Below are 25455 nucleotides of genomic sequence, written 5' to 3'. Positions count from 1 at the left end.
TAAAGAATGAGGACCAGAGGGACAGTATCTACTATTATTTTATTTATTTACCTCTACGGGCAATGGGCACAAAAGTAGAACTCTTAAAAAAGCCAGAGATGAACCAATAATTGAGCCAACGATGGGTACAGAAACTACAAAAAAGGAGTTGAGGAAGGCCCTCTGCAGATTAGTTAGCTCTGCAGTAGTTTCAACCTGAGACCAAGAGTTTGAATCTCACCTAAGAGTGAGTTGGAATAAATCATCTGGGGTAGAAAGACCCTGAATGCATGTGTTTGCAGGTATTAGAACAACAAAATAATCACTGCATTTCTCTATAAGTAGAAGAGGAATTTGGTGCATGTCTGTATTTGTGTGCGTTGCATTTTCTCTTAAGAATTTGAGAAAGGAAAAAAAAAAAGAATTCCGAAGTAAAGAAGGGAGGCGGAGCAAAGCATCTAGAGGAGTGAGGCTGAAAACAGGCAGGGAAGAGGAGGCCAGAGAAACTCTCCTGTGCTGGTATAATGCCATATATATATTGTAAATGGGAATGAGCTTGTTTTATAGTTTCATGATGATATTAAATATTCAGAATGATGTTATTTTTAAAAATAAAAATATATATCCACATATGTTTATATGCCTAGAAATAAGATTGAAATGAAATATAGCAAAATGTTAACAATGGGGGGTTATGGGGATAATTGCTACCTTCTTGATACTTTTTTGGATCATCCACAGTCATAAAAACTTTAATATATGAAACAGTCATAGGCTATTAGAGCAGACATATATTTAGAGATTTTATGATATGAACATCTCATTTTTTTCAGAATAGCAAAATGAGTCTCCATTGTGATACAGCTGGTCACAGCAGAATCGAAGCCAGACACAATGTATGAGTTCCCTCTCAATGACTTTCTTTGTATCCTCCTGTCTTCCAGAACACTTTTTATTTATGCGAGTTTTTAAACCTACATCTAAGACTTTACATTTAATTCCATTTCACGTTGCTTTCACCACAGCAGTTGTAACCTATCATGTTTTTATTCAATCCCAATCGTGTCAGACATTTGTATTTTGCGCAAATACATGACATCTAAGCCTTTGTGAGTATACCTCCCACAAATTCTCCTAAGTGACTGAAAAAAATTTTGTCTAGGACATGACCAAAATCAAAATTCTATGACACCGTCACAGGGGTGGTGCTCAAGGGACATTTCAGAGCAGAAATTTTGCTGGTCTAGGTATAACTCACTATTGCCACCTGGTGGCAGTGATTGCAGATTCCTCAGACATGTTGCATATTTCCAAGACCAGGTGTTAAAAACACATACTTGAATCCACATGGACTTAACCAGTACTCTACACAGCGCTGTGCATAACAACTCATTTGGGTGAGTGTGGCATGAAAACATTAGGGTTTCTATTTACATTTAAATAATTATGCAAGGCTAATAGCACAAACTATTAGTTCCTGCTTATCATTTTCTGCTTGCCAAAAGCAGCCAGTTTAAAAGCTTTAGCTCTTTGAATATTTATTTGCATTTACCTAAATCTTTAGCTCTTTGGATATTTATTTGCACAAACTATTAGTTCCTGCTTACTATTTTCTGCTTGCCCAAAGCAGCCAGTTTAAAAGCTTTAGCTCTTTGAATATTTATTTGCATTTACCTAAATAATATTGATATGACGCCATCTCTTGATTTCTCAGTTGTAGGCATTATAATTAAATTTGAATTATGTCAGATGAGGAGAATACAGCTTTCTTTCACAGCTTCATTCACTGAACACACTGACACTTTTTATGTCTCCATCATCGTCCCGTTATGGCTATAATTATAATTTTGTTTAGAGCAGAGTTCGATGTTCCGAATGTTGTCTAGGAATCTATTAACAGTTGAGCAATATGATATTTATTCATTCTCTTGTTTTGCACTCCCCTCATATTCTTACTTGCTGAGTTTTCCAGGTACATATCACTAAATCAGCCCTAAATATTCTGTGGTTGTTTAAATCTTCTCTTAGAACAATTAACTGATAGGATAGGTACATAATACACATCAAATATTTTACTAAATTCATTGCCTCGGAGATGTCTCTTCTAAAGCCTTTTTGTCTGCCCTAAATCATTTTATTTTCTAGATCTGCAACAAGTTAACTAGACATTAGTCATACTCTCACTTCATTGATAGTTTGACTGGCTATTGATTTCTAGATTGGAAATAAATGTTACTCAGAATTTGGAAGGCATTATTTCCTACCATCTCTGAGTTTCCAGTGTTGCTATAGAGAACTCTTCAGCCATTTATATTTTTCATCTTTTTTAAGGAATCTGTTTTTCCCCCTTTCTGAAAACTTTCTCTTTTATTTACCCATGGTATTCTGAAATCTCAGTATCTTTTCCTATGTGAGTCTGTTTCATCTCTTATACTGGCATGCAGTAGGTATTTTTTTTAATAAAAATCATATTTTTTCATTAAGAAAATTTTCTTGATATCCTAGAAACATGGTGGAGTGAGAGACATTCCCAGATCTCTCCCCTTAAAACAATAATAAGCTGAATACCTAAAACTCAACAAAAAACACCCAAACTGCACACCAGCACGTCTGAGCATGGAATCTGAGCATAAGAGCTACCACAGGACAGAACCTCAGGTGTCAGGCAGTGGACTGGGAGAAATAAAGAAGCTGCCTCTCGCATCTGGAGCTCCTTACAGGAGTAGGAGGAGAGGAGAAGGTACAGTGACTTCCCTGAACAACCCTGCCTGGGACATTTGTGAGTTCCACACAGTTGGCAGTAGGGCCCAGTCATCATGGCAGAAAGCAGAGAAACAGGATGGCAGGAAAACAACAGTTGATCTTTACCGGCCACAGTTGAAAGACCAAGGCTGAGCCAGAGCCCCCAAACCCCAACTCAGAAGGCCCCTCCCCACTTACCCTCTGAGACCAAACACCACAGAACCCACAGGGGAATCTGAGCAGATGCTACTGAAACCGTTGCTAACACTGACAGGGACTGAAATGAGAGTAGTGAGCATGATTAAATATCTATCAAAAAATAAAAAGGCATTGTTAAGGCTTTATATCAAGCGGGGATCCAAGAGGCTTAGATGCCACCTATTAGAAACCAAAAGAAAAGCACTTTCTTTGTAGCAGGCTAAAGAGAGACCTTTATATAACGAGTCTTCTTTCTGGAAAAAACAGCAGAATATACTTCTATTAATGTCCAAGTGGAGAATAGTCCATTAAACACCATAAACAACCAAAGTGACAAGGCGTCTCAGAAAGAAAGAGAAAAATCTCCAGAAAATAAGCTTGCAGATGTAGAAATATATGACTTAAATGAAAGAGAATTTAGGATGGTACTTCTGAAAAATTTCAATGAGATCCGAAATGAATCATATTAACAATTTCAGGAATAGATAAAACAACTAGATAAGCAGAATGAGTTCTTTAGCAAGGAGACTGAAACGCTCAAAAAGAACTGAATAGACCTTCTGGAGATAAAGAACACACTGCAAGACTTGAAAAATGAAATATTTAACAAGCTTTGGAAATAGAGTCGACCAAATGGGGGAAAGCATCAGTGATATCAAAGACAGAAATCTAGAAATAAATCAGAAAGAAGAAACCGAAGAATGAAAAATAATAAAAGAGAAATACAAAAACTAACTGATACCATCAATAGAGGAAACATAAGAATAATGCCCATTACCAAAGGCTAGGAAAAGGAGCAGGGATTGGAAAGTATTTTCAGACAAACAATTGACAAGAGTTTCTCAAATCTAAAAAATGAGCTGGAGCTTGGGATTCAAGAAGTCGATAGAACACCCAATTATCTCAGCTCAAAAAGGCCTTCACCAAGACACATTGTATTAAAGTTATCAAAAATCATTGACAAAGGGAATTCTCAGGGCAGCTAGTAGAAAAAAGACAGTAGTAACCTATAAAGGAAAACCCATTTGATTATCATCGAACTTCTCAGGGAAAACCTTACAAGCCAGAAAATAGTAGAATCAAATATTCAAAATATTAAGTGAAAGAAACTACCAGCCTAGAATAATGAATCCAACTAAGCTCTCCTTTAGATATAAAGGAGAAATTAAGACCTTTCCAGACATATAAAAATTGAGGGAATTCTCCACTATGAGGCCTGCACTGCAGGAAATACTGAAAGGGGTGAGCTCAGCTAAAACAAATGACAAAAAAAAAAAAAAAAACCAACAACAACAACAAAAAAACATAATTAGGAGTAAGGCGACCATCAGGCAAATAGAAGCAGAGGACTGCAATCCTTACTAAGAACAGGACATTATAAGCTTAAACAATAAGAAGAGAATCGCTATAGCAAGATAGTAAAGAACATTCCGCATACATAGGGACAAATTGAGACAACAATGACTGAAAAGGGGAGGATTCGAAGATCCGTATTTGCAAAGGGTAATGGAGAAGGCACGGGCAGAAGAAAATGAATGACTGTATATGTGTGTGTGTGTGTGTGTGTGTGTGTGTGTGTGTGTGTGTGTGTGTGTGTGTGTATCCTTTTTATATTCATAATGGTAACCATACATCAAAGAATCAGAACTGAAGTATATAATGTAAAACAATAAGAACCAGAGAGAAAACCCACAAAAGCCAACCAAAATAAAGAAAACAGAAACGTAAAGACAAGGAAGCAACGGGAACACTGAGCTACCAGAAAGCAAAAGATAAAATGGCTATAAGAAGACCTCGTATTTCAAAAATCACCCTAAATGTAAATAGACTGAACTCACCAATAAAAAGACACAGAGTTGCAGAATGGATCAAAAAAACAAAACCCAATTATATGCTGCCTCCAGGAGATATATCTCAGTTCCAAAGACAAATATAGACTCAAAGTGAAAGGTTGGAAAATGATATTTCAAGCAAATGGCATTCAGAGAAAAGTGGGAGTAGCGGTACTAATATCGGATGAAATAGTCTTCAAAATAAAAAAGGTAAAGAAAGATACCAAGGGACACTATCATAGTAGGGGACCTAAAAACCCCACTGTCAGATATGGATGGATCATCCAAACAGAAATTCCATAAGGAAATAACATCCTTAAATGATACGTTAGACCAACTGGACATAATAGACATTTACAGAGCCTTTCATCCCAAAACAGCTGCTAATACATTCTTCTCCAGTGCACATGGAACACTCTCAAGGATTGACCACATACTGGGACACAGAAATAGCCTTAAAAACTATAAGATGGTTAAAATCATATCAAATATATTCTCTGATCATAATGCTTTGAAACTAGAGATCAACTGCGAAAAGAAATCAGGATTAAACCACATACTACTGAAGAATAACTGGGTCAGAGAAGAAATAATAAAGAAGATCAAGAGATACATAGAAACGAATGATAATGATAGTTCAACATATCAAAACTTTTGGAACACAGCGAAAGCAGTCATAAGAGGAAAGTTCATATCATTAAACGCCTATCTCCAAAAACAAGAACAAGCCCAAATAAACAACTTAATGCTTCATCTTAAAAAATTAGAAAAGGAAGAACAAATGAAGCCTAAAGTCAGCAGAAAAAAATAAATTGTCAAAATTAGAGCAGAAATAAATGAAATTGAAAACAGAAAAAATAATAGGAAAAATAAATGCAACAAAAAGCTGGTTCTTTGAAAAGGTTAATAAAATTGACAACTCTCTGACTAGATTCACTAAAGAAAAAAGAGAAAGGATGCAAATAAACAAAATCAGAAATGAAAAAGGGGCAATTACAAAAGACACTGCAGAAATGCAAAGGATCATACAAGAATACTATGAAAAAGTATATAACACCAAATTTAATAACCTAGAAGAAACGGACCAGTCTTTAGAAAATACAACCTTCCTACACTGAATCAGGAACTGGAAAATCTAAATAGATTCATCAGCAGTATAGAAATTGAAACAATCATCAAAAATCTAACAAAAAGTAAAAGCCTTGGACCAGATGGCTTCACCAGTGAATTCTACCAAACATTTAAAAAAAATTTAATACCTATTCTACTCAAACTCATTTAATGAGGCCAATATTACTCGATACCAAAACCTGGTAAAGATAACACAATAAAGGAAAACTACAGACCGATATCTCTCATGAACACAGATGCAAAAATCCTAAATAAGATATTAGCAAACCGAATACAGCAACATATTAAAAAGATCCCAGAGGCACAGAGATGGTTCAACATATGCAAATCAATTAATGTGATACACTAGACAAGAAAAAGATATAAAAAGCATCCAAATAGGAAACGAATAAGTCAAATTGTCACTATTTGCAGATGACATGATTCTCTATATAGAAAACCTTAAAGACTCCACAAGAACACTACTAGAAACAATAAGCAAATTCAGTAAAATTTCTGGATACCAAATCGATGTTCAAAAATCCATAGCATTCCTATATCTTAATAACAAAGTGTCAGAAAAAGAAGTGGAAAAAATAATTCCTTTTACAATTGAAACAAAAATAAAAATAAAATAGAACACCTCGGAATAAATTTAACGAAACATGTGAGGACCTATATAATGAAAACTACAAGATCCTGTTAAAAGAAATTGAAGAAGATACAAATCAAAACCACAATGACATACCATTTCACACCTGTCAGACTGGCTGTAATCAGCAGGACAAGTAAGAACAAATACTAGAGAGGATGAGGAGAAATAGGAACCCTCATACACTGCTGGTGGGACTGCAAATTGGTACAGCCATTATGGAAAACAGTATTGAGGTTCCTCAAAAAACTAAGAATTGATCTACCATATGATCCAGCAATCCCTCCACTGGGTATTTACTTCACAGACTTGAAAACTCATATCCGTAAAGGTATTTGCACACCAATGTTCACAGCAGTGTTATTCACAGTGGCCAGGACATGGCAGCAACCAAAGTGTCCTACAATAGATGATTGGCTAAAGAAGATGTAGTACATATATACAATGGAATATTAGCCATAAGAAAGATGAAATACTGCCATTTGCAACAACATGGATGGACCTTGAAATAATCATACTAAACAAAATAAGCCAGACAGAAAAAGTTGAAAATCACACGATATTACTTTATATGTGGGGTATAAACCTAAAAGCAACAAATGAACAGGACAAACAAATGGAAACTCATGGACATGGACAATGGACTAGTGGTTACCAAAGCATAGGGGGGAGGTGGGAGAGGGAAAGCAGACTGGGGAAAAATTTTTAAATAATCTTTTCTATTAAAACAAAGAAACAAAGAAACAAAGAAACAAAGAAACAAAGAAACAAACAAACAAACAAATAAATAAATAAATAACAAGTATATCCTAAAAAAAAAAAAAGAAAATTTTCCTGTATTTTTAATGTAACCTTCTTGGTTTTCTCTATTCTTTTTTTGAAACTCCTTTTTTTCTTTTTCTTCCTATTTTTTATAAATTTTACATTTATATTTTATATCTTTAAAGTTTATATTTTATATATTTATTTTATGTTACATATTTTATTTTTATCTTCATATTCTTCTTTTGTAGAATGTCATTTATATTTCATGAGTCTAATATCTGTTTACCTTCCTAATGGATTAACGATAGTTTCTTTCCTTTTCTTGTGTTTTCATGTTCTTGCACAGTCTCTTTCCTGCAAGCTTCTGTTCCCTTTTTGTTTGTTTGAGATTCTTTCTTGCCTAAGACTTTCTTCAGATATCCAGGAATATCAAGTTGTTTGCCCTTACTTAAGTCAGTGAAAAGCCAGTTGAAAATTCTATACATGTGCTTTGGGATTCGTTGTCGATTGTGGGCTTCACTGCAGTATCATCTGACTGGGCTCTTTTTTTTTTTTTTTTTTTTTCACCCAATGTTATATATTTTTATCTTCCCGCTTGTGCTAACTGTACTCCCCAAGGGAAAACCTCCTGATTTCTTGCCTGCTCCTGGCAGCTGGAGGTATAGGCTTGGCTACTGAAGCCAATGGGGTGGAAGTTAGGGTTCTCATCATTCAGTGTATAAACTGTCACTCAAAGCCCCTATTTTCCTTGCGAACCCTCCCCGACCCCTGAACTGTGTCTGGTTCTCCTTATTGCCTACTTCATCATGTCTCAATGAAACACTGCTGTTTGGTGGAGGAGGAACAGTTGCATCCATGTAGAGCTGGGGACGAAATCTGAGAATTTAATTGTTTCATAAGCAACTTTTTACTTAACCCCACTTTTCAACATTTAAAAAACTTTGAGGGTAGCCGCTATGTAAATTGGATTATTTATTGTCTTTCCTCACTGTTGACATAGGATGTCACTTTTGTGTGATAACTGAGTCATTTCTTACTCATTCTTTTATTTTCCAGGTACCAAAATGATTATACTGTCCTCTCCTCCCTTGACATTTTTATAATTGTGATCTATGACTTAAAAGGTTTACCTGTCTTTGTTTTAATGGAGATTTAGGGTAGAGTGAAGGTAAATGAGCCTATTCAATCTGCCATCATATTGGAAGATGTGATATATCTGTTTTTACCTTAAAAAATAAATGAACATTAACAAATAATTAGTGCACAGATTGACCTTGGTGCCTTCATGGTCCATACACAGTGAATGATATAGGTAAAAGGGGAGGGGAGAGAAAAAGCTGTATAGTGTGCAGACTGATTGATAGTGGGGCCCTGTCTCCTTTGTTTGCTCTCAGCATACTGAATTTACAAGTGCTTAGTTAAGTGGATAACAGATTATGCTTTCTATTTTTAATTAAACCAGACCTCCTATAATGTGCGTATGGCTTTAAATTATTACTGCAGGAAATGATTTATGTAAAGAAGCTTCAGAATGAACTAATACATAATCTCCTTCTACTCTAAATATTATCTCTTCAGGAAGATCTGGTAAAGCTCTAATCAATAGTAAGCTGAACAACACAGAGAAGTTGGTAACGAAATTGAAGTTATCAACAAAACTCTTTGAAATATGATTTATATCTACTGTAGTTAATAAAGAATTATATTGCATGTTGTAAACTGAGATATTAGTTTATACAGTAATATTATGATGAATGGATAGATATTAAAAATTTAGCACGCAAGACAAGAGGATTCTTCATAAAAATTCTACTTTTTCAGCAATGTTGAAAATCAATTACATTTAAAATTATTTTATAAAATGTTATTCTTCTAATTATTAAATATTTATGTTTCCTTTGTAATTTCTTAGTGAAGAACAAAAAGTAAAAATGTACGTGCTATTGGGGAAAATCTTGGGTTGTTTTATAGTGATAAAAATGACCGAAATAATATATAAATAATATAGCAGATTTCTCTATCCAGCTGCATGACAGATTAGATTCCCTGCCAAATGAAATGCTGTTTAAAATATTTAAAAGCTCCTTTAAAAATGTATCACTAAACTTATACTAATGTAAGAAATCTGCCCCGACCCCAATAAAGTGAAAGTGGAATCTTAAGTGAGTGAATAGGCAACTTTTTGATGGAGGATTTCAGTTTGTTCTTATGCAGGGAGAGCTAGAGATGGCAAGTAATGCCTAAGGCCCGCCCTGTGTGGGGAGTTGCATAGGAAAACGCATATAAAGATGGTGTCTTTTGCGAATTGGACAGCAAGGAAATCTCATGCTGACTTAAGGCAAAACATAATGTACCCTGAAAACTCCTAACTATGAGTATTTTAAACCTTAATTGGTATGTATATTAAAATAAAAATGGTACTATAATTCAAAGCTCTTCCACACAGCTGCAACCCAGGACTTAAGGAATTCCCATAAAAATTTCAAGGAAAATTAACATTTCAATATTTAAAAGCACAAAACGGGCAAGAAAATAAGCCATCAAAAGTGAGAACCAGCAAAAACCAAGAATAGGCCTGAGAGAGAGAGCGATCCAAGACTTTGAGACACTAGAGTTAGACACAGAATATGAGTAAATTTATTTTTGATTAATAAAATTAGAGAAGGGATGGGAAATATGAATAAGGAAAAAGAGACTACAAAGATTACCAAGCAAACCCTCAAAAGAGACAAGTAGAATTTATAGAAATTAAAATTTAGGTAACTAAATTTAAAAACATTTTTTTTGTTATTGACATATTATTAATATATTAAAGAGATGTTAAGAAGCGTGGAAGACAAAGTTTAGCATATGTTAAACTAAAGACTCAGAGGAAATAATAGCTGAGAATGCTCAAGAACTGTTGGAAAAGACCTACACATAGATTTAAGTGTGCGTGTGCACACACAGACACACAAATTTTTAGAGTAACCATTGAGAAATGAATGAAGGAGAGAGGAAAAGAACATTCAGGGAAAAAAATGAAATTTGGCATTAGAAATTCTAAATTTATAAAATTGCAAAAAGTTCAAGTGAATCAACCTCATCCAAAAACTTTCAAACTGGAAAAAATGCAAAAGCGAGCAATAGGCTTTTTACAAGATACACCTAAAGTATAAGGACATAGAAATATCAAAAGTGAAAGGGTAAAGAAATGCCAGGTAAAAATTAGCCCCCCCAAAAGCTGATATTGGTACATTAGCATCAAATATACTCTAAGACCCTAAAACATTAGTATAGATTGAGAAGGGCACTGTAAAATCATAAAAGTGTTAATTAATCAATAATATATAAGTATTCAAAACTGGTAAGGATATAATAACATAACCTAAATAATCTAAAAATATATAGATACCATAACTGACAGAACTATCACAAGAAAGAGACATATCCATATCAAAGGGATATTTTAACAAAACAGTTTCATTAAGTGATAGGTTGAGCAGAAAAAAAATTGGTTAAGTCATAGATGATTTGAAAAGCACAACTAGCAAACTTGATCTAACAGACTTGAGGATGGCAGAGCAGTGATAAAAAAAAAGTCAGGGTTATCATGATTATGGAGCCACTAACCAGCCTATTTCTATCTCGTTAAAACTAACGCTATTTTGGGTTTTTTGTTGCAGTGAACAAGTAACTAACACAAGTGATAACACTAAAAAGAAAACAGGAGATAAATAACACAAAATTCTGGACTGTGACTATCTTAATAAGGGGATGAATGTGATTATGTGAGAAAAGACATAGAGTCAGAGAAAGGATCATGGAGATTTGGAATTATGTTCTATTTCTTAAGCTGAGGTATGGCATATCCCATTTTATTCATTTTGTTATTCTTTAAATTTGTCATTACATTTTATAAATATGTACAAAACATTTTATAATCAATATATAAAAAAACAATTAGAGGACAAAATAAATGTATTTCTTTGTTAGGAAATACCATTAGAAGATCCATAGAAAAAACACTGCTGAGGATTTTAAGAAACAAAACACAACAGTAGAATACATGATATAGTGTGGGAGGTTTACTGTATAATTAGAGGAAAGTACAGATGCTTCCAACATGGCTGAGCTTATGTTATTTGCTAGATAATATTTCAATAACATAAAATGTGAAGAACTACATTTTGATGATTCAAAAATTAAAGATATATGTGAGAAAAGATATCATCAACAGTCAATCATTTTCTAAAAAACAAAATGTTTTGTGGAAACACAGCTAATTATAGCCATCAATGGATCTAGGGCTTTGACTACAATAAGAATTGAAATCTGGAGTGAGGTCATGTTCACAGAATGGCTACTCTGATTCTTCTTATAAAATGAACATTAAATAAATTCTTTATTCAGAAGTGACTTTACCTTACCATCTGTTGCCACCAACTACTTTCTTCTTTCAGAAAATATCCCTGGCAAAATTTCAGACGGATTAGGTTTTACCTGCTTGTCTGTATCTGGGCATTTACTTTCACTCTAGACTCTTTGTGGAGCATATTGGATTCCCATTATGTGTCAGAAATTTAATCATTTCTTCTGATATAATACCATCGAAAATGAGGCGTCTGAATTTTCAGTTGAATAGGATGAGCTCTCATAAATTGGATTAGTGAGTAGAGTAGCTATTATTTCTTTTAAAATTTCAACTTTATCTTGGCACAGGAAACTGCCAAGTTAAAAAAGACCAGGTAAGGTAGAGACTCTCAGCTACAAGGTGAATTAGGACCAAGGAGCCAATGCAAAACATGGCAACTACAGTTGAGAGAACTGCGCTGCACACTTGAAATTTGCCAAGGGAGTAGAACTCAAAATTTTCACACACACACACACACACACACACACACACACACAATAATTAATGATAAATATATAAGATGATGTATGTACCAATCAACTAGATTGGGGGAACCTTTTTATATCATGAATATGTACATCAAATCACTGTGACATACATGTTAAATACCCCACAATTTTTCAACGTTACTCAGGTACAATTAACAAATAAAATTGTGACATTAACTGTGCACATCACAGCGATCTGACACATGTATACATGATGAAAAGGTCACAGCCATTTAGCCAATGAACACATCCATTACCTTACATACTTTTTTTTTTTTTTTTTTTGGTGAGACATTCGAGTACAATTCTCCCAGCCAATCTCAACAATACAATGGTGTTATCAACTGTATTCACCAAGTTTTACATCAGATCCTTGGACTTTATTTATCTGATAGCCAAAGGTTTGTACCCTATTACTAACCTCTCCCTATTTACTCCACTACCCCCACTTTTTGTGTAAAAAAGATGCAACCACTTGTGGTACTCTTTGTCCATATGAATTTTCCCGTCCGGGGGCTGGGGGAGGGGGGGGGGGGGAGGAGATCTCTCTTTATTCTTCTAGGAGGGAGGGAGGCGAGTCTCCCGTCTTCCAACGAACACTCAGACTCCCTCCCTCCCTCCTCCCTCCTCCCTCGTCCTTCCTTCCTTCCTTCCTTCCTTCCTTCCTTCCATCTTTCTTTCTTTCTTTCTTTCTTTCTTTCTTTCTTTCTTTCTTTCTTTCTTTCTTTCTTTCTTTCTTTCTTTCTTTCTTTCTTTCTTAAAGAAGATTACACATATAAATGATACCATGAAGTATTTGTTTTTCACTGTCTGGCTTATTTCACTTAGCATAATGCTTTCAAGTTTCATCCATGTTGTCACGAATTACAGAATTTCCTTCTTTCTTGTGGCTGAATAATATTCCATTGTATATGCACACCATAGCTTTTTACCCATTCATCCATTGGTGGACACTTAGGTTATGTCCATACCTTGGCTAGGGTGAATAATGCAGCAAGGAACATGGAAGTCCAGATATCTCTTTGAGATAGTGATTTAATTTCCTTCAGATATATATATACCAAACAGTGAAATTACTGGATGATATGGTAGTTCTGCTTTTAAGTTATTGAGGAAGCTCCATACTGTTTTCCACAGTGGTTGCACCAATTTACATGGGTTCCTTTTTCTCCACATTCTCACTAACATTTGTTTTTTCCTGTCTTTTTTATGCTGTTGTGATTCCTAAAAGGTGAGTGGTAGCCTGCGCCGCTCCCCTGCCCTCTTTCTCTCTTTCTCAACATCATCATCTCTCTGTAAACCATAAGATTTGGGTGGATGAGTGAAAGGAGACACCTAGGTTATGTTAGGCGAGAAATCAGAAGCACTAACAACTTCACGCAGTCTAGGAGAAGAGAAGAATAATCAAAGAGAACCAACTTTTGTTAGTAGCACCTACCCAATCTGATCTAAAACATCTTTTGCATATTTGATCTAGGGGCCAGATATTCTAGAATTGGGATTGCCTTACTTGGAAGTACTAATGACTCTCATCTCTAATATTCTGAACCATTCCTGTTGCTGTTATCTGGTTCTCTGAATTCTTTAAAAAATGCTTAAAAGTGCTATTCTATAGGATTTGATTTTCAGTAATAAGGATTTTAACCCCCAAACTAAACAAAACCTAATTATAAACAAGATTTAATTTGTTTAAGAAAATTTTCCCTTTGAGGAACTACAAATTATATACAATGAATAAAAAATAATTATCTCAGATATTTATTAAAAGTATACTTATTTTATAATTCTTTTCAATTGAAGATGGCTGGAAGTTTAGAAAGTGAGCTAGTGTAAAAATCTGGGGTTTTTGTTGAATAATACTAGTGCTTGTAAGGAAGGGGAAAATCTAGCAACTTTATTCTTCTTTTGGTATGTAAAAATTAATTTTGAGAAACCTGGAACTCATTTTTCATGGAAATAATATGAGCGGTGATCGGTCTCCCAGTTTTCCCACTAGAATCTGACAAATATATACCCCCGTGTACTGTCACTGTTCTTTTTAGGTCTTCCTTTCTTCTTGTTACTTTTCTTCTCTAAAAATATTTCAGCTACTTTTGGAGAAATAAATGCAGGATTTATGGGCTAAGCACCTACCCACCACTTTTATTCCAGGCACAAGAAGAGGGCTCTGCTAATGTTTGGGAAATGGGGAGAAGTGAGAAGGAAATATGGCGAGTGATGGAAAACCTTTCTTTTCTAAGTATGCTGCATAGGAATCTGACTCTTAGGTATGAGTATTCCTTAATTAGTTCCTGGAATCTGAGGAACTGCTGAATATTTAGCATCTTCAAAACCTACATACAATTATTGCCATCAGTATCAGCAGCAACAGTAACAATGGCAAAATTATTATTATTGTTATCTATATTGGAACTTTGCAGTTCTATTAACAAGAATTTTCAGGTTGATGATTTTTAGTTCTAAACTCTTATTTTCTTTCCATCAAAAATAAAAGTTATCTCCCAAATAGTCAAAGCAATCATGAGAAAGGACAAAGCTATCACATGAAGGTATCACACTTCCTGATTTCAAACTATATTACAAAGGTATAGTAATCAAAACAGTACTGGCTTAAAAATAGACACAAAGATCAATGGAACAGAATCGAAAGCCCAGAAATAAACCCTCACATGTATGGTCAATGAATATTTGCCAAGAGAGCCAACAATACTCAATAGGAAAAGGATAGCCTTTGTGGTGTCGGGAATATGGGATAACTGCATGCAAAAGAATAAAATTGGACCCGTATCTTACACCCCTCATGAAAATGAACCTGAACTAGATCTCAGACTTAAACATAAGAACTGAAACCATACAGCTCCTAGAAGAGAACATGGGGGAAAATCTTTTCCCTGGACTTGGTAAGGATTTTTTTGGATAACATACCAAAAGCAGAAGCACAAAAGTAAAAATTAACAATTTGGACTAAACTGAAAAGCTTCTGCACACCGAAAGAAACAATCCCAAAATGACAAGGCAACCTAAGGAATGGGAGAATATATTGAAAATCATATAAAAGGGGCTAGAATCCAAAATATGTAAAGAACTCATATACTTCAAGAGCAAAACAAACAAACCAACCCAAACAATGAAATTTAAAAATGGGCAGAGATAATTAATACAAATTTTTACAATAAAAACATATACATGCTCAACAGGTATGTAAATAGGTGCTCAACATCATTAATCATCAGAGAGATGCAAATTAAAAATGCAGTGAGAGATTATTTCGCATCTGTTCGAATGACTAGCATTGTAAGAGCATTGTGCTAAGTGAAATAAGCCAGACAGAGAAAGACAAATACTACATGGTATCATTTATATGTGAACTCTAAAAAAGCCAAATTCATAGAAACAGAGAGTCAAGGGGTGGTTATCAGGGGATGGAAGGAAGAGAAATGGGGAGATGTTGATCAAAGGGCACAAATTTCAGTTATGAGATGAATAAGTTCTGGGGATCTAATGTACAATATAATAATGCTTACATACTTGAAAGTTTAAAAAAGAGTAGGTCTTAAATGTTTTCAACACCTACACACACACACAAAAGTAATTATGCAACATGATGGAGGGATTAACTAACCTGATGGTAGTAATTGTTTTGCAATATCTAAGTGTAGTAAATCAACAAGTTGTGTACCTTAAACTCACATAATGTTATGAGTCAATTATATCTCAATAAAGCCTAAAAAAAAAAGTGATATTAATCTGATCGATAGTTTTATCTTTCATCTTTTATCAGTTTGTTTCACTTTTTATAGTTCGTATGCAAAATGAGTTGTTTTAATGTAATTGTAACTATTTGAGAAAAATGTTACTGAATTTATTCCTTCGCTCAGCAAATATTTACTAAATGCTTACTCTATGGTAGTTACCTGTTCCAGATATTTGCAATATAAATAAATGTAATGAAATTCCTGCCCCTCTAAATCTCCAGTATATTACATAGTTCGTATGAAGGTAATATATACCTTGAGGAAAGTAGGGCACGTTTAGGGAGATTCAGAGAAGGGATATACTGGCTTCAATAAAAATGGGTGGTCAGGGTAGGCATCATAAAGAAGGTAATATTTGAACAAATGTTAAATGTATGTTTGTTAATATTATTATAATCACTAAATTTAGAACTTATTTGGTAGGAATTCTTAATTTTCTTCTAATATTGGGAAATTTCTGCTTGCTACACACTAAACTTTACATAAATAAGTGTGTATGTTATTGCCCTTAGAGAGAAATATCCCATAGAATTTTTAAAAGTTAAGTAAGCATACAATTTTAAAAGATGAAATAAGATTATTGATTATCTTAGATTGATTTAATTGTATTAGTTGAGAGACTTTAATTAAATTTAGGAAAAATTCTTAATTATTTAGTCAGCAAATAGTGGTTTAAATATATAAAATTATAGTAATTTTCACTAGAAATCAAATCTATTTTTAATAGGAACATGGTAAAATAATTCGAAGTACTGAAAATATAAGCTCTTTATTTTTTTCTCTCTTTTTAAAAATTTATTTGAAACCATTCCCCCTCAAAGGTAGTCAGGGTCTTTTCTGAATTGTGGTTCAACTTTAAAGCCAAACCACACAGGATTTATTTTAATTCAATAGAATGTCTCATCTACTTCAAGAAGAAAGCAGAAGACCAAAATATTTACATCTTCTTCCCATTTATAGCTAGATAAAATACAGCTATTTCTGCATAACTGAGTGTTAAATTACCTAGTATAAAAACCTGGCAAAGGACAGGTACAATTTATTATAATCATAACACAAGCCATATAATATGTTTTTTCTAAGAAGATTTATAATTGTTAAAAATCAAAATGTATCCTTAATGTGCAATCTGTAAAATAATACTTTTGTGCAATCTCTTATAAAGAACATTTTATAGAGCAGAAAGTTAGCCCTTAATTTTTCCTTTACATAAAGTTGAATTTTAATGCATCAGGTTCTGGAAAGACCATAGAATTATCGTTCGAAGGTCTTGCTCTCCTCTCTTAAACTCAGATCTCAATTGCTACTGCCTAAAATGCACTCAAATGATCTTACTTTTCTCCATTTAAAACTTATTCCTCCCTCTGTGTTTCCCATCTCAATCAGTGGCATCACAATCTAGCTTTACCCAGTTGACTGTAGCAGAGGCATCTTCTATACTTCTCTTTCTGTCACCCCCGAAGTCTGATTAATTAAAAAGTCCACTGAAGTCCATACTCTCTGCCCTTCACAATGTTGCCACAGTAAGCGTCTCAAATGCAGAACTCACCATGTTGCCCCAGCTTCAAAGCTCTCTGTCTCCCCTAAGATAAACTAAACCCCTTTGCACAGCATTTTTAACTTGGCCCGACCCAAGTAGACATTTCACTTTCCACAACAACACATTCCTAGTACCTATACTGGAGGTGTTTCCTGAAAAAGTCCTGTTCTCTACATATTTAGTCTTTGAATCCATTGTATTTTCTGAATAGACTACCTCTTCCTTTTTTACTCATTCAGTTATGAAGAAAGATACATATCTATGGAATATCTCCTCTGTGTCAGGCAATGGACTCTGCCAGGGGGTTAAATGGTAAACAAAGTGGATACACACGGTCCCTGCACACGTGAAGTTTGCACTGCTGTGACTGCACATGCCATCTTCCTTCTAGACTCAAATCTCTTCTCCTATGCCCAGGTTGAACTAGTTTCTCCAGCTTCTGGAGGACTAGGCCTCTGTGCTTACCTTTGTTGTGGTATTTACATCACACTTATTTTTTTTCAAGTCCATCTTCCCCACTAGACACTGAGCTACTTGTAATAAGGAGCGGGTCTGATCCACCAATAGACTTTCCTATAATCCCTAGGACAGTGTTAGCTGTCAAATTAATTTGAAGGGACTTGACCCAAAATTGAAGCATTATGTCAGAAAACTGGGCTTCTGAAAATGACCACAGAAAATTACTGAGTGCAAGTATATTCTTTTTGTTTAGGCTTTACCATTTCCCTAAAAGCCCATTGTAATGTATTTTTCTGTAATTTACCTGGTATACTGTTAATTTTTTATGTTTTAAAAGAATGACTTCTATCCCTAAAGATGATAGTGTTTTTATAAATTTATATTCAGTTCTCATCTTTAAATTCTTAATGTACACTGTAAATAATGGCTTAAATCATATCTTTGTATTTGTTTTCTCCTGACACAGAAATTGCTCTTTCCTTGAAGATTTCTGTAAGTAATGAGAGGGTTTTCTTTTTCCTATTGAGTCGTGTGCTAATGCATTATAGCCTGAGGAAAAACAGATGCCCCACTCTCTTATCCCTAATGCCATGGTCACCTTAGGACTATTTCTATGCAGGATTAGTTTTCAGTGATCCTGAGATATATTTCTCCCAGTACAAACTAGTATTATATTTTTATGTTGATTTATTCTGGGGAAATAAATTCAATGTCATAGTTTACAAGAGTCCCCTTCCTTTAATAACTAGAATAACTACAACAACTCTTCCATAAGTATTTGACAGTAACAACTCATGAATTCTGCATTGAATTTTTTAGTGACAGTGGGGACACTAAAGGTAACTGGATTGTTATTGCATGAATAGGAGTTGCTCTAATTTATAACCTGGAAGAAAGGAGGACATCCCTCATGAAAATCAGGCCACATCAGGCCAGTGGGATTTTAATAAAAAAAGAAACATGATTCTCAGCCTGGAATTATATTTCTTTAAACTACATATGTTAAATGCCATCATCAAGAACCTAGCAAAAGGAGAAAATAATGATGTTAATTTTCAGAGCCTAAAATGTTTCCAATCAGGATGTTGGATTCAGTCTAACCGTGAAAGCTTATCAAACTATTGCACTGTAGTTTGGCTTAGGCAAGCAAAGTAATTATAGACAAGGAAGTAAGTAAGAGTTTTAAAAATGTATCCATATCTAACTACAGGTCTAATATAATTTCATGTATAATTATTTAGAAAGAATCAAATTTAATGTACCTTTTCCAACTCCACCTTGCTTGAAATTTTCCCTGCATCATTACTGTGTCTGAAAAATAAATTGACCCAGTTTATATCATTAAAATGTAATTTGGAAAATCCTAATCAAAATGTCAATATTCTTTACCTTGAAACTGATTTTGTTTTCTCTTTTTTCTCATTTGCTTCCTGCCCATTAACACATTCTGTAAAAGTAAAAGAAAGATAATTTAAAGGAAAGGTTATCAGTGCGTGTGTGTGTGTGTGTGTGTGTGTGTGTGTGTGTGTGTATGATGGAAGCGTCACTAAAAACTGAAAATAAACAAATTCACCTGTACTAACATAACTTTCATTGAGTATTTTATAAATGCAAATATCCTCCAATACTTTTTCACTGTGTTAGAGCATTTTATCAGAGGCAGAAATAACCACAGTAAAATGAAATGCTATTTCCAGACAGAATGTAGACATTAAAGATTCCCAATATTATGCAGGAAAATTACTTCAGTACAAAAGAGTAACCTGAGGGTCTATTGATAAAGACATGAGAGAGAGTTCCATCAGACTGGCTGCAGGATAGCAAGGGCATTCTTCATTTTTTTGTTAGAAACTGTAAATTCAATCATTAAGTTAAGGTAAATATTTGGGCAATGTAATTTCCTTGTATCAATAGTGAGAAATATGGAAAGAGAAAGGATAAATTCACAGCATGTATGTATAAACAATTAATTTAAAATATAACCCAGATTCTTGAGTTTATGCCTATTGCCAATAAGACTAGACCCTCTGTGGCCATATCAGCTTGTGGTACCATCTATTTCCAGTCCATGATTGGTTGATCCACTGAAATAAGTCATCTGAGTGGCTTCGACCTCTGCCTCAGCACTGATGATCTGCTGTGCCACAGCCTCCACGATGGGCATCACCATGGCGGTAGTTGAGGTGTTGCTAAGCCACATAGATAAGAAGGCAGTACTGGTCATGAACCCCAATGCCAGCCTGAAATGAGAGGTCTTTTAGTATGAGGTGTGCTCCTAGCCTAACTAACTCTATACTGTTTAACTGTGAAGGATGTTGTTTGTGAGTTGGGAAAATGAGGAAGGTTAGTATTCCTCCCAGGCGACGAACTCTGAGGACAGTCATAACCAGGTAGGAATTAAAGTGGCATATGTAAGAGTGGAATATTTACAAGATTCGTCTCCCTGGAAACCATAATAATCTTCTCTCCCAAAGCAGAATAACAATTAAATGTGTAAGCAACTGCAAGTTGGTGGATGTTATAATAGCTTATAATATGACACCAATGTTTGAATGCCTTTTACAGATGACACAAGTTATCTTCAAATATTAGTAAGATGAGGTGCAATCATCTTTTGAATTGTGGATCCCCTATTCTTTCTTTTATCTTTTTGTCATACCTCTGTTTATTAATATGTTGCCAAAGAGGCACAAGAGTAAGGAGAGAGATTAATTTTTATAAATCTGCCTTTTACATATTCACTACTCTGGTTTAATGTGTGGTGGGTAGAGGAAATTGTTTAAAATCACTTGCTAAAATGAAGTTTCAGAATATTTTGTAGATTCTGTTATTTGTACTCTCCTGAATCTGACATCCTTGCCCATTGTCAAGAACTGGACACATTACATTGTCTTCTGAGTAGTTCTTCTTTCTAAAAAATAACATACCTAAAACTATAGGATTTTAAACCAAGTTTACAAGCCTTCAAAATCATACTTGAGAAGAAACATGATTTCTTTTGAGAAGGAAGTCTCCCAGGTAATTATTTAGAAGTACATCTTTCCATAATGAGCCATTTATGGAATGCTCTAACTCCCTTTTAAACCAGGTGTACAAAAAAAAAAATTGCACTATAAGTTTCGACTTCAGATAAGGTGAATATTTTCTATGTGTAAAACAAAACTTTTTAGAAATCGACTTCAAAAAAAATGAATCTTAATAGAAAGAAAACTAGAAATGCTTTTAACATAAGGCATTAGCATGACACAAAACCTTCCAATAAAAAAAGGCTGGGATCAGAAAAGTTCTCTATGTGGTGAAATTCCTTAAATTGAAAAGCCATTTAGTGGCATAATGGACAGGACTCCGGCTCCACTGTGCAGTGACTACCCCATCCCCTGGGGTCAGTGAGCAGATGGTCAAAGAAAAGAGATATCCCAAGAGACATGTTATGATGTTTTTAAATAAAAAATATTTTTTAAAAATATGTTTCATCTGAGTTATTTAATTGTTTGATATTTAACAAAACAGTTGCTCCACATATGACAAACACAGATGTGGTTATAACCTAGAATGAATTATGCAATAGAATTTGGCATAATTTTCTTATTTTCAAAGAAAGATAAGAAGGGAAGAACCACCTGAAGCTTTAGAGCATAATTTCATTATGCAAATAATTATGACACTGAGAAGTTTTTAGCTTGCTTCTATATTAAGAGGTGGAATTAAAACTAAAATAGGCAATTAATTTAATGGAAAATTCACTTCAGTGGGAAAATCACTCAACTGAGTGATCTCACATTCTATAGATGAAATTTCTTATTTGAGTATTTAACTTTGTAACAGCTCATTTAAAAAGAAAAAGAATTTTTCTTGGGATTTTTCTGCGCATATTTGTATTTTGTCAGTAATGTCTTTGTCTTTGGTTCTTAAAATCCTCCCTGTGATTAAAGATGCTCTTGAGCAAAGCTTAAATGTGCAATCAACCAAATAAACAAGATGGGACTGAAATTGACTCTGAAATGTATCAACCTTGTCTGTGGAGGTTCAAGGCTTCTCTCAGCTTTGACTCCTACAGTGCATAAAAGGTGAGAGAGTTGTGTGCACTTATTCCAATCTCTCTCTAATTAGACCTGTGGTGAGAGAAAAGTCGTTTTTCTCCCCTCCTACCACTCAAGTACACTTTACATCACTTTCATATTTTCAGAGAAAAAAAAAATCATGACATATTGTAGTACAAATGATTGCCTGGATATGCATTACTTATTTGATTATTTGCTCTGCACAAAAATGGTCTATTCAGAATGCAATCCTGGAACAGTAAACACAGTACTCACCATGCTGGGTTCACACCTACCATCATGACCATTCTCAAAGCAATCCTTTTGTGCAAGTTCCATTTTTCTATTGATGTTGCTAAACAAATGACTCCAATTAGCAGTAGGTGAAAATCTTTAAAATAAGCAGATGCTACCTGAAATTAAACCCATGATTATTTATGTTGGTGAGGGGAAAGCAGCGTTACATGAGAAAGACATTATTTCGCTGCTCTTAACTTTGACCTTCAACTACATAATCCTTTTATTTTGTTGAGAGAAATATAGATGTGTTTGAATACAAATTTTAATATGTTCTATATTCTTGCCCAGAAATAGTAGTCTTAAAGGAAAATATACAAAAACAAACAAACAAAAAACGAAAACAAAAAACAGAGTACCCAGGATAGCAGGTTTTTAAATAGCTAAGTAACATCAGGCAAATGCCTTCTATGCCTTAATTTCTCCATCTGTAAAATTGGACTAACTGGTTCACGCTCCTATGGTAGAGTGGCAATGACTGATTAGGGACAGTCCGGAGCCAAGCTTCCAAATCGCCAATATCTTCATTATCATCCAGTATGGCATAACTTCAGAGTCACTCCTCGTGTTTTAAATGGTTATAGTATCAAAATTATTCATTATAAAATAAATACTCTTGAACAAGCCAATATTTTAAGCCATTTTTAGCTAACACCATTTAGAGATTCGAAGAATGTACAAACAATGTGGGCAACCATTTGTGGCAGTATTTAACAAAGAATGCTCTTATTTTTCTTAAAAAAGAAATTTGTGATTAAATAAATTTAGAAAACATTGAAATCTGAAATATTAGAATTTTCCTCTCTGTAGGCCTCCTCGAAACCTTTAAATACTAATACATAGTGTTACTCTCCAAGAGTGGATTCCATATACTACATATTTTTCAAACTTATTTGATCATAGAATACTTGTTTTTCAATTTTTAGGTGGAGTACCTCATGGGACAAATACGTAAGACCTGACTTCAGGAAAGGCTTGGCTAAACTGAATCATAAGGCTGTGCTGAAAGAAAAGGGTTACAAAAGGAAGCATCTCTTTTAAAAAAAATCAAATAATATCTCATAGAGGGAATGGAAGAATTAGAACAAAACTGTTCTAACATTATGAAACCATGAAGGGATGAGAAAATCAATTGTTATGATGATTTTTCTATCTTGAATTGCATCTACATTTTTAATACAGTTTACTGAGCTTGGCCTGATTTCCAAAAAAGTAAAAATTAAAAATTGCCCTTGGATCAAGGTGGAAAAGTGGACATCTTTACGTTTTATGAAAAATTATTTTATCAGGCTTTTCAAAGTTTACATTTATCTCTTTACACTTTGTAGCAATTGCATAATAGAAAGTAAATAAATATGTCAATTTATTATTTCATTTATTGACTATTCTAACATTAATAAGCATCTACTATGTACCAAAACTGTCATTTGAGCAGGGGATATGGGCATAAATGCCTGAAGGCTTTCCTTCTTCACATCTCTTTAATTCTCAAATATCAAACTTTCCTGAATCGATCCTACTATTTTTCTGTATTGCAGAGTCCTGTTTGTTTTCTTCTTGGCATATCACATTGTGTAAATACTGTTTGTTTACCTGCTTGTTACATGTCTTCTCTATTACACTACACATCCTGTCTAGACCAAGAATCTGTTTTGTTAGCTGCTGCATATTTGGCACCTAGGTTACATTTTATGGTCTCAATTTCTAGCTCTATGTGACTAAAATAATGCCTGGTACATAATAGGCATCCAAAACATATTTGTTGAATGAACGCTGAAGACATTAGAATATTTATATATATACAGGTAAGTCTTCTGAGTTTCAGACTGGTGTATGTAACTGGACATTTCCATTTGAATTTTCCAGAAGTATGTAAAAACTCAACATACCCTCTTCTGTGGTGATTGAAACTTTTATCTACCTACCTGCCTGAGCCAGAAACCTGAAGGTCAGCACCATTCCTCTTCATTTCAATGTGTGTAACTAAGTTCTATTGTTTCTAGTTCCTTCAAATCTTTTGATTACCTGCTTTTCTCCACTGACAAATTGCTACCTTAATTATGCTCCTCACCATTTCTCACCTGGTTACTATATGATCTATCCTTTCCTAATCCACCCCTTGCCATTGTCAAAGTCACTTTTCTAAAGTGTAAATATGATCACATTATTTCCTTTCTATACTCCCTTCGGTGGGTCCCCTGACTATTAAAACCAAATCTAATCTTCTCAACATGCCTTACAAGGTTCTTCATCATTTGGTCTCATCTCATCTCTCCAGATTAGTCTTTCGGTCTCCATCAATTTCTCCCTATATGTAAAGTTCTCCAAACACAGAAATGCTTTAACACTTTCTTGTCATTTACCTGAAACAATACTTTTCTCTCACCTTAGTTACCCCTAATCTTCTTTCATAGAGGAACTTAAATGTCAATTCTTCCAAGATGCCTTCTCCAGCCACCACAAACTTGATTGGATGGTACTCCCTTTTGTTATAACATATCTTATTCTTTATAGTGGCCATTTATTTCCTTAACTATTGCCTTCATTTGACTGGACATATTTTGAAGCCACAAATCTGTTTTATTGATCACTGTCTTTATGAACTTAGGACATGCCTGGCACATACTGGTACTCAATAGATGTTGAATTAATAAGTCTCTAAACTCGAGGAGTTTAAAGGTAATTAGAGAAGGAAAAAAAGTTAACTAAGAGTATAAAAATGTATAATAGATGCATGATAGCTACCTCTTCAAGGTATAGTTGAGCTTCAAAGAGTAAGTGACCACTTTTTCCTAGATATGTCTTTTTATAGGATTTGATACTTGAGTTGATGATTATAAGATAAATAGATATTTGAGTTTTCCTCTACCTTTGTCTTTTTTACAATTTTGTTCATGGAACTAAGCCCTACTGACCCTATCTCACCAATACTCTGATAATTAAATGAGAGGATAAATGCATAATTTAAAAATACAAAAAACACATAGAAAAAAAGTCATTATAGTAAGTGACTAAACACAGAAGGAGGTCCAGGATCATGAGATATTCTTGTTAATATGTCTTTAGATAATAGCAACCATTGACAGACTTTGTCTATAAAGGATTAGGTAGTAAGCATTTTACACTTTGTGAACCTTTTTCCACAACTCGGTTTGTCTTTAAAGAGCAAAAGTAGCCAAAACCAATAAGTAAATGAATAACCATG

General features: G+C 34.2%; 1 protein-coding gene across 3 annotated transcripts in view; it reads right to left on the bottom strand.

The window, feature by feature from the left end:
• SLC13A1 (solute carrier family 13 member 1) overlaps nucleotides 1-25455 on the bottom strand; it is a 126201-nt gene that overhangs the window by 76402 nt on the left and 24344 nt on the right. For all 3 annotated transcript variants that reach the window (XM_016125214.2, XM_016125212.2, XM_016125213.2), the window contains exons 3-6: nucleotides 22230-22366; nucleotides 19966-20153; nucleotides 19303-19360; nucleotides 19176-19224 (exon numbers count right to left, since the gene is read on the bottom strand). In XM_016125214.2, the coding sequence (XP_015980700.2) occupies nucleotides 19176-19224; nucleotides 19303-19360; nucleotides 19966-20153; nucleotides 22230-22366 (432 nt within the window). The remainder of the gene's footprint in view (nucleotides 1-19175; nucleotides 19225-19302; nucleotides 19361-19965; nucleotides 20154-22229; nucleotides 22367-25455) is intronic.

This window comes from Rousettus aegyptiacus, unplaced genomic scaffold, assembly GCF_014176215.1.
Source record: "Rousettus aegyptiacus isolate mRouAeg1 unplaced genomic scaffold, mRouAeg1.p scaffold_m13_p_13, whole genome shotgun sequence".
Taxonomy (NCBI): Eukaryota; Metazoa; Chordata; class Mammalia; order Chiroptera; family Pteropodidae; genus Rousettus; species Rousettus aegyptiacus.
This window is presented reverse-complemented; position numbering and strand designations above follow the sequence as displayed.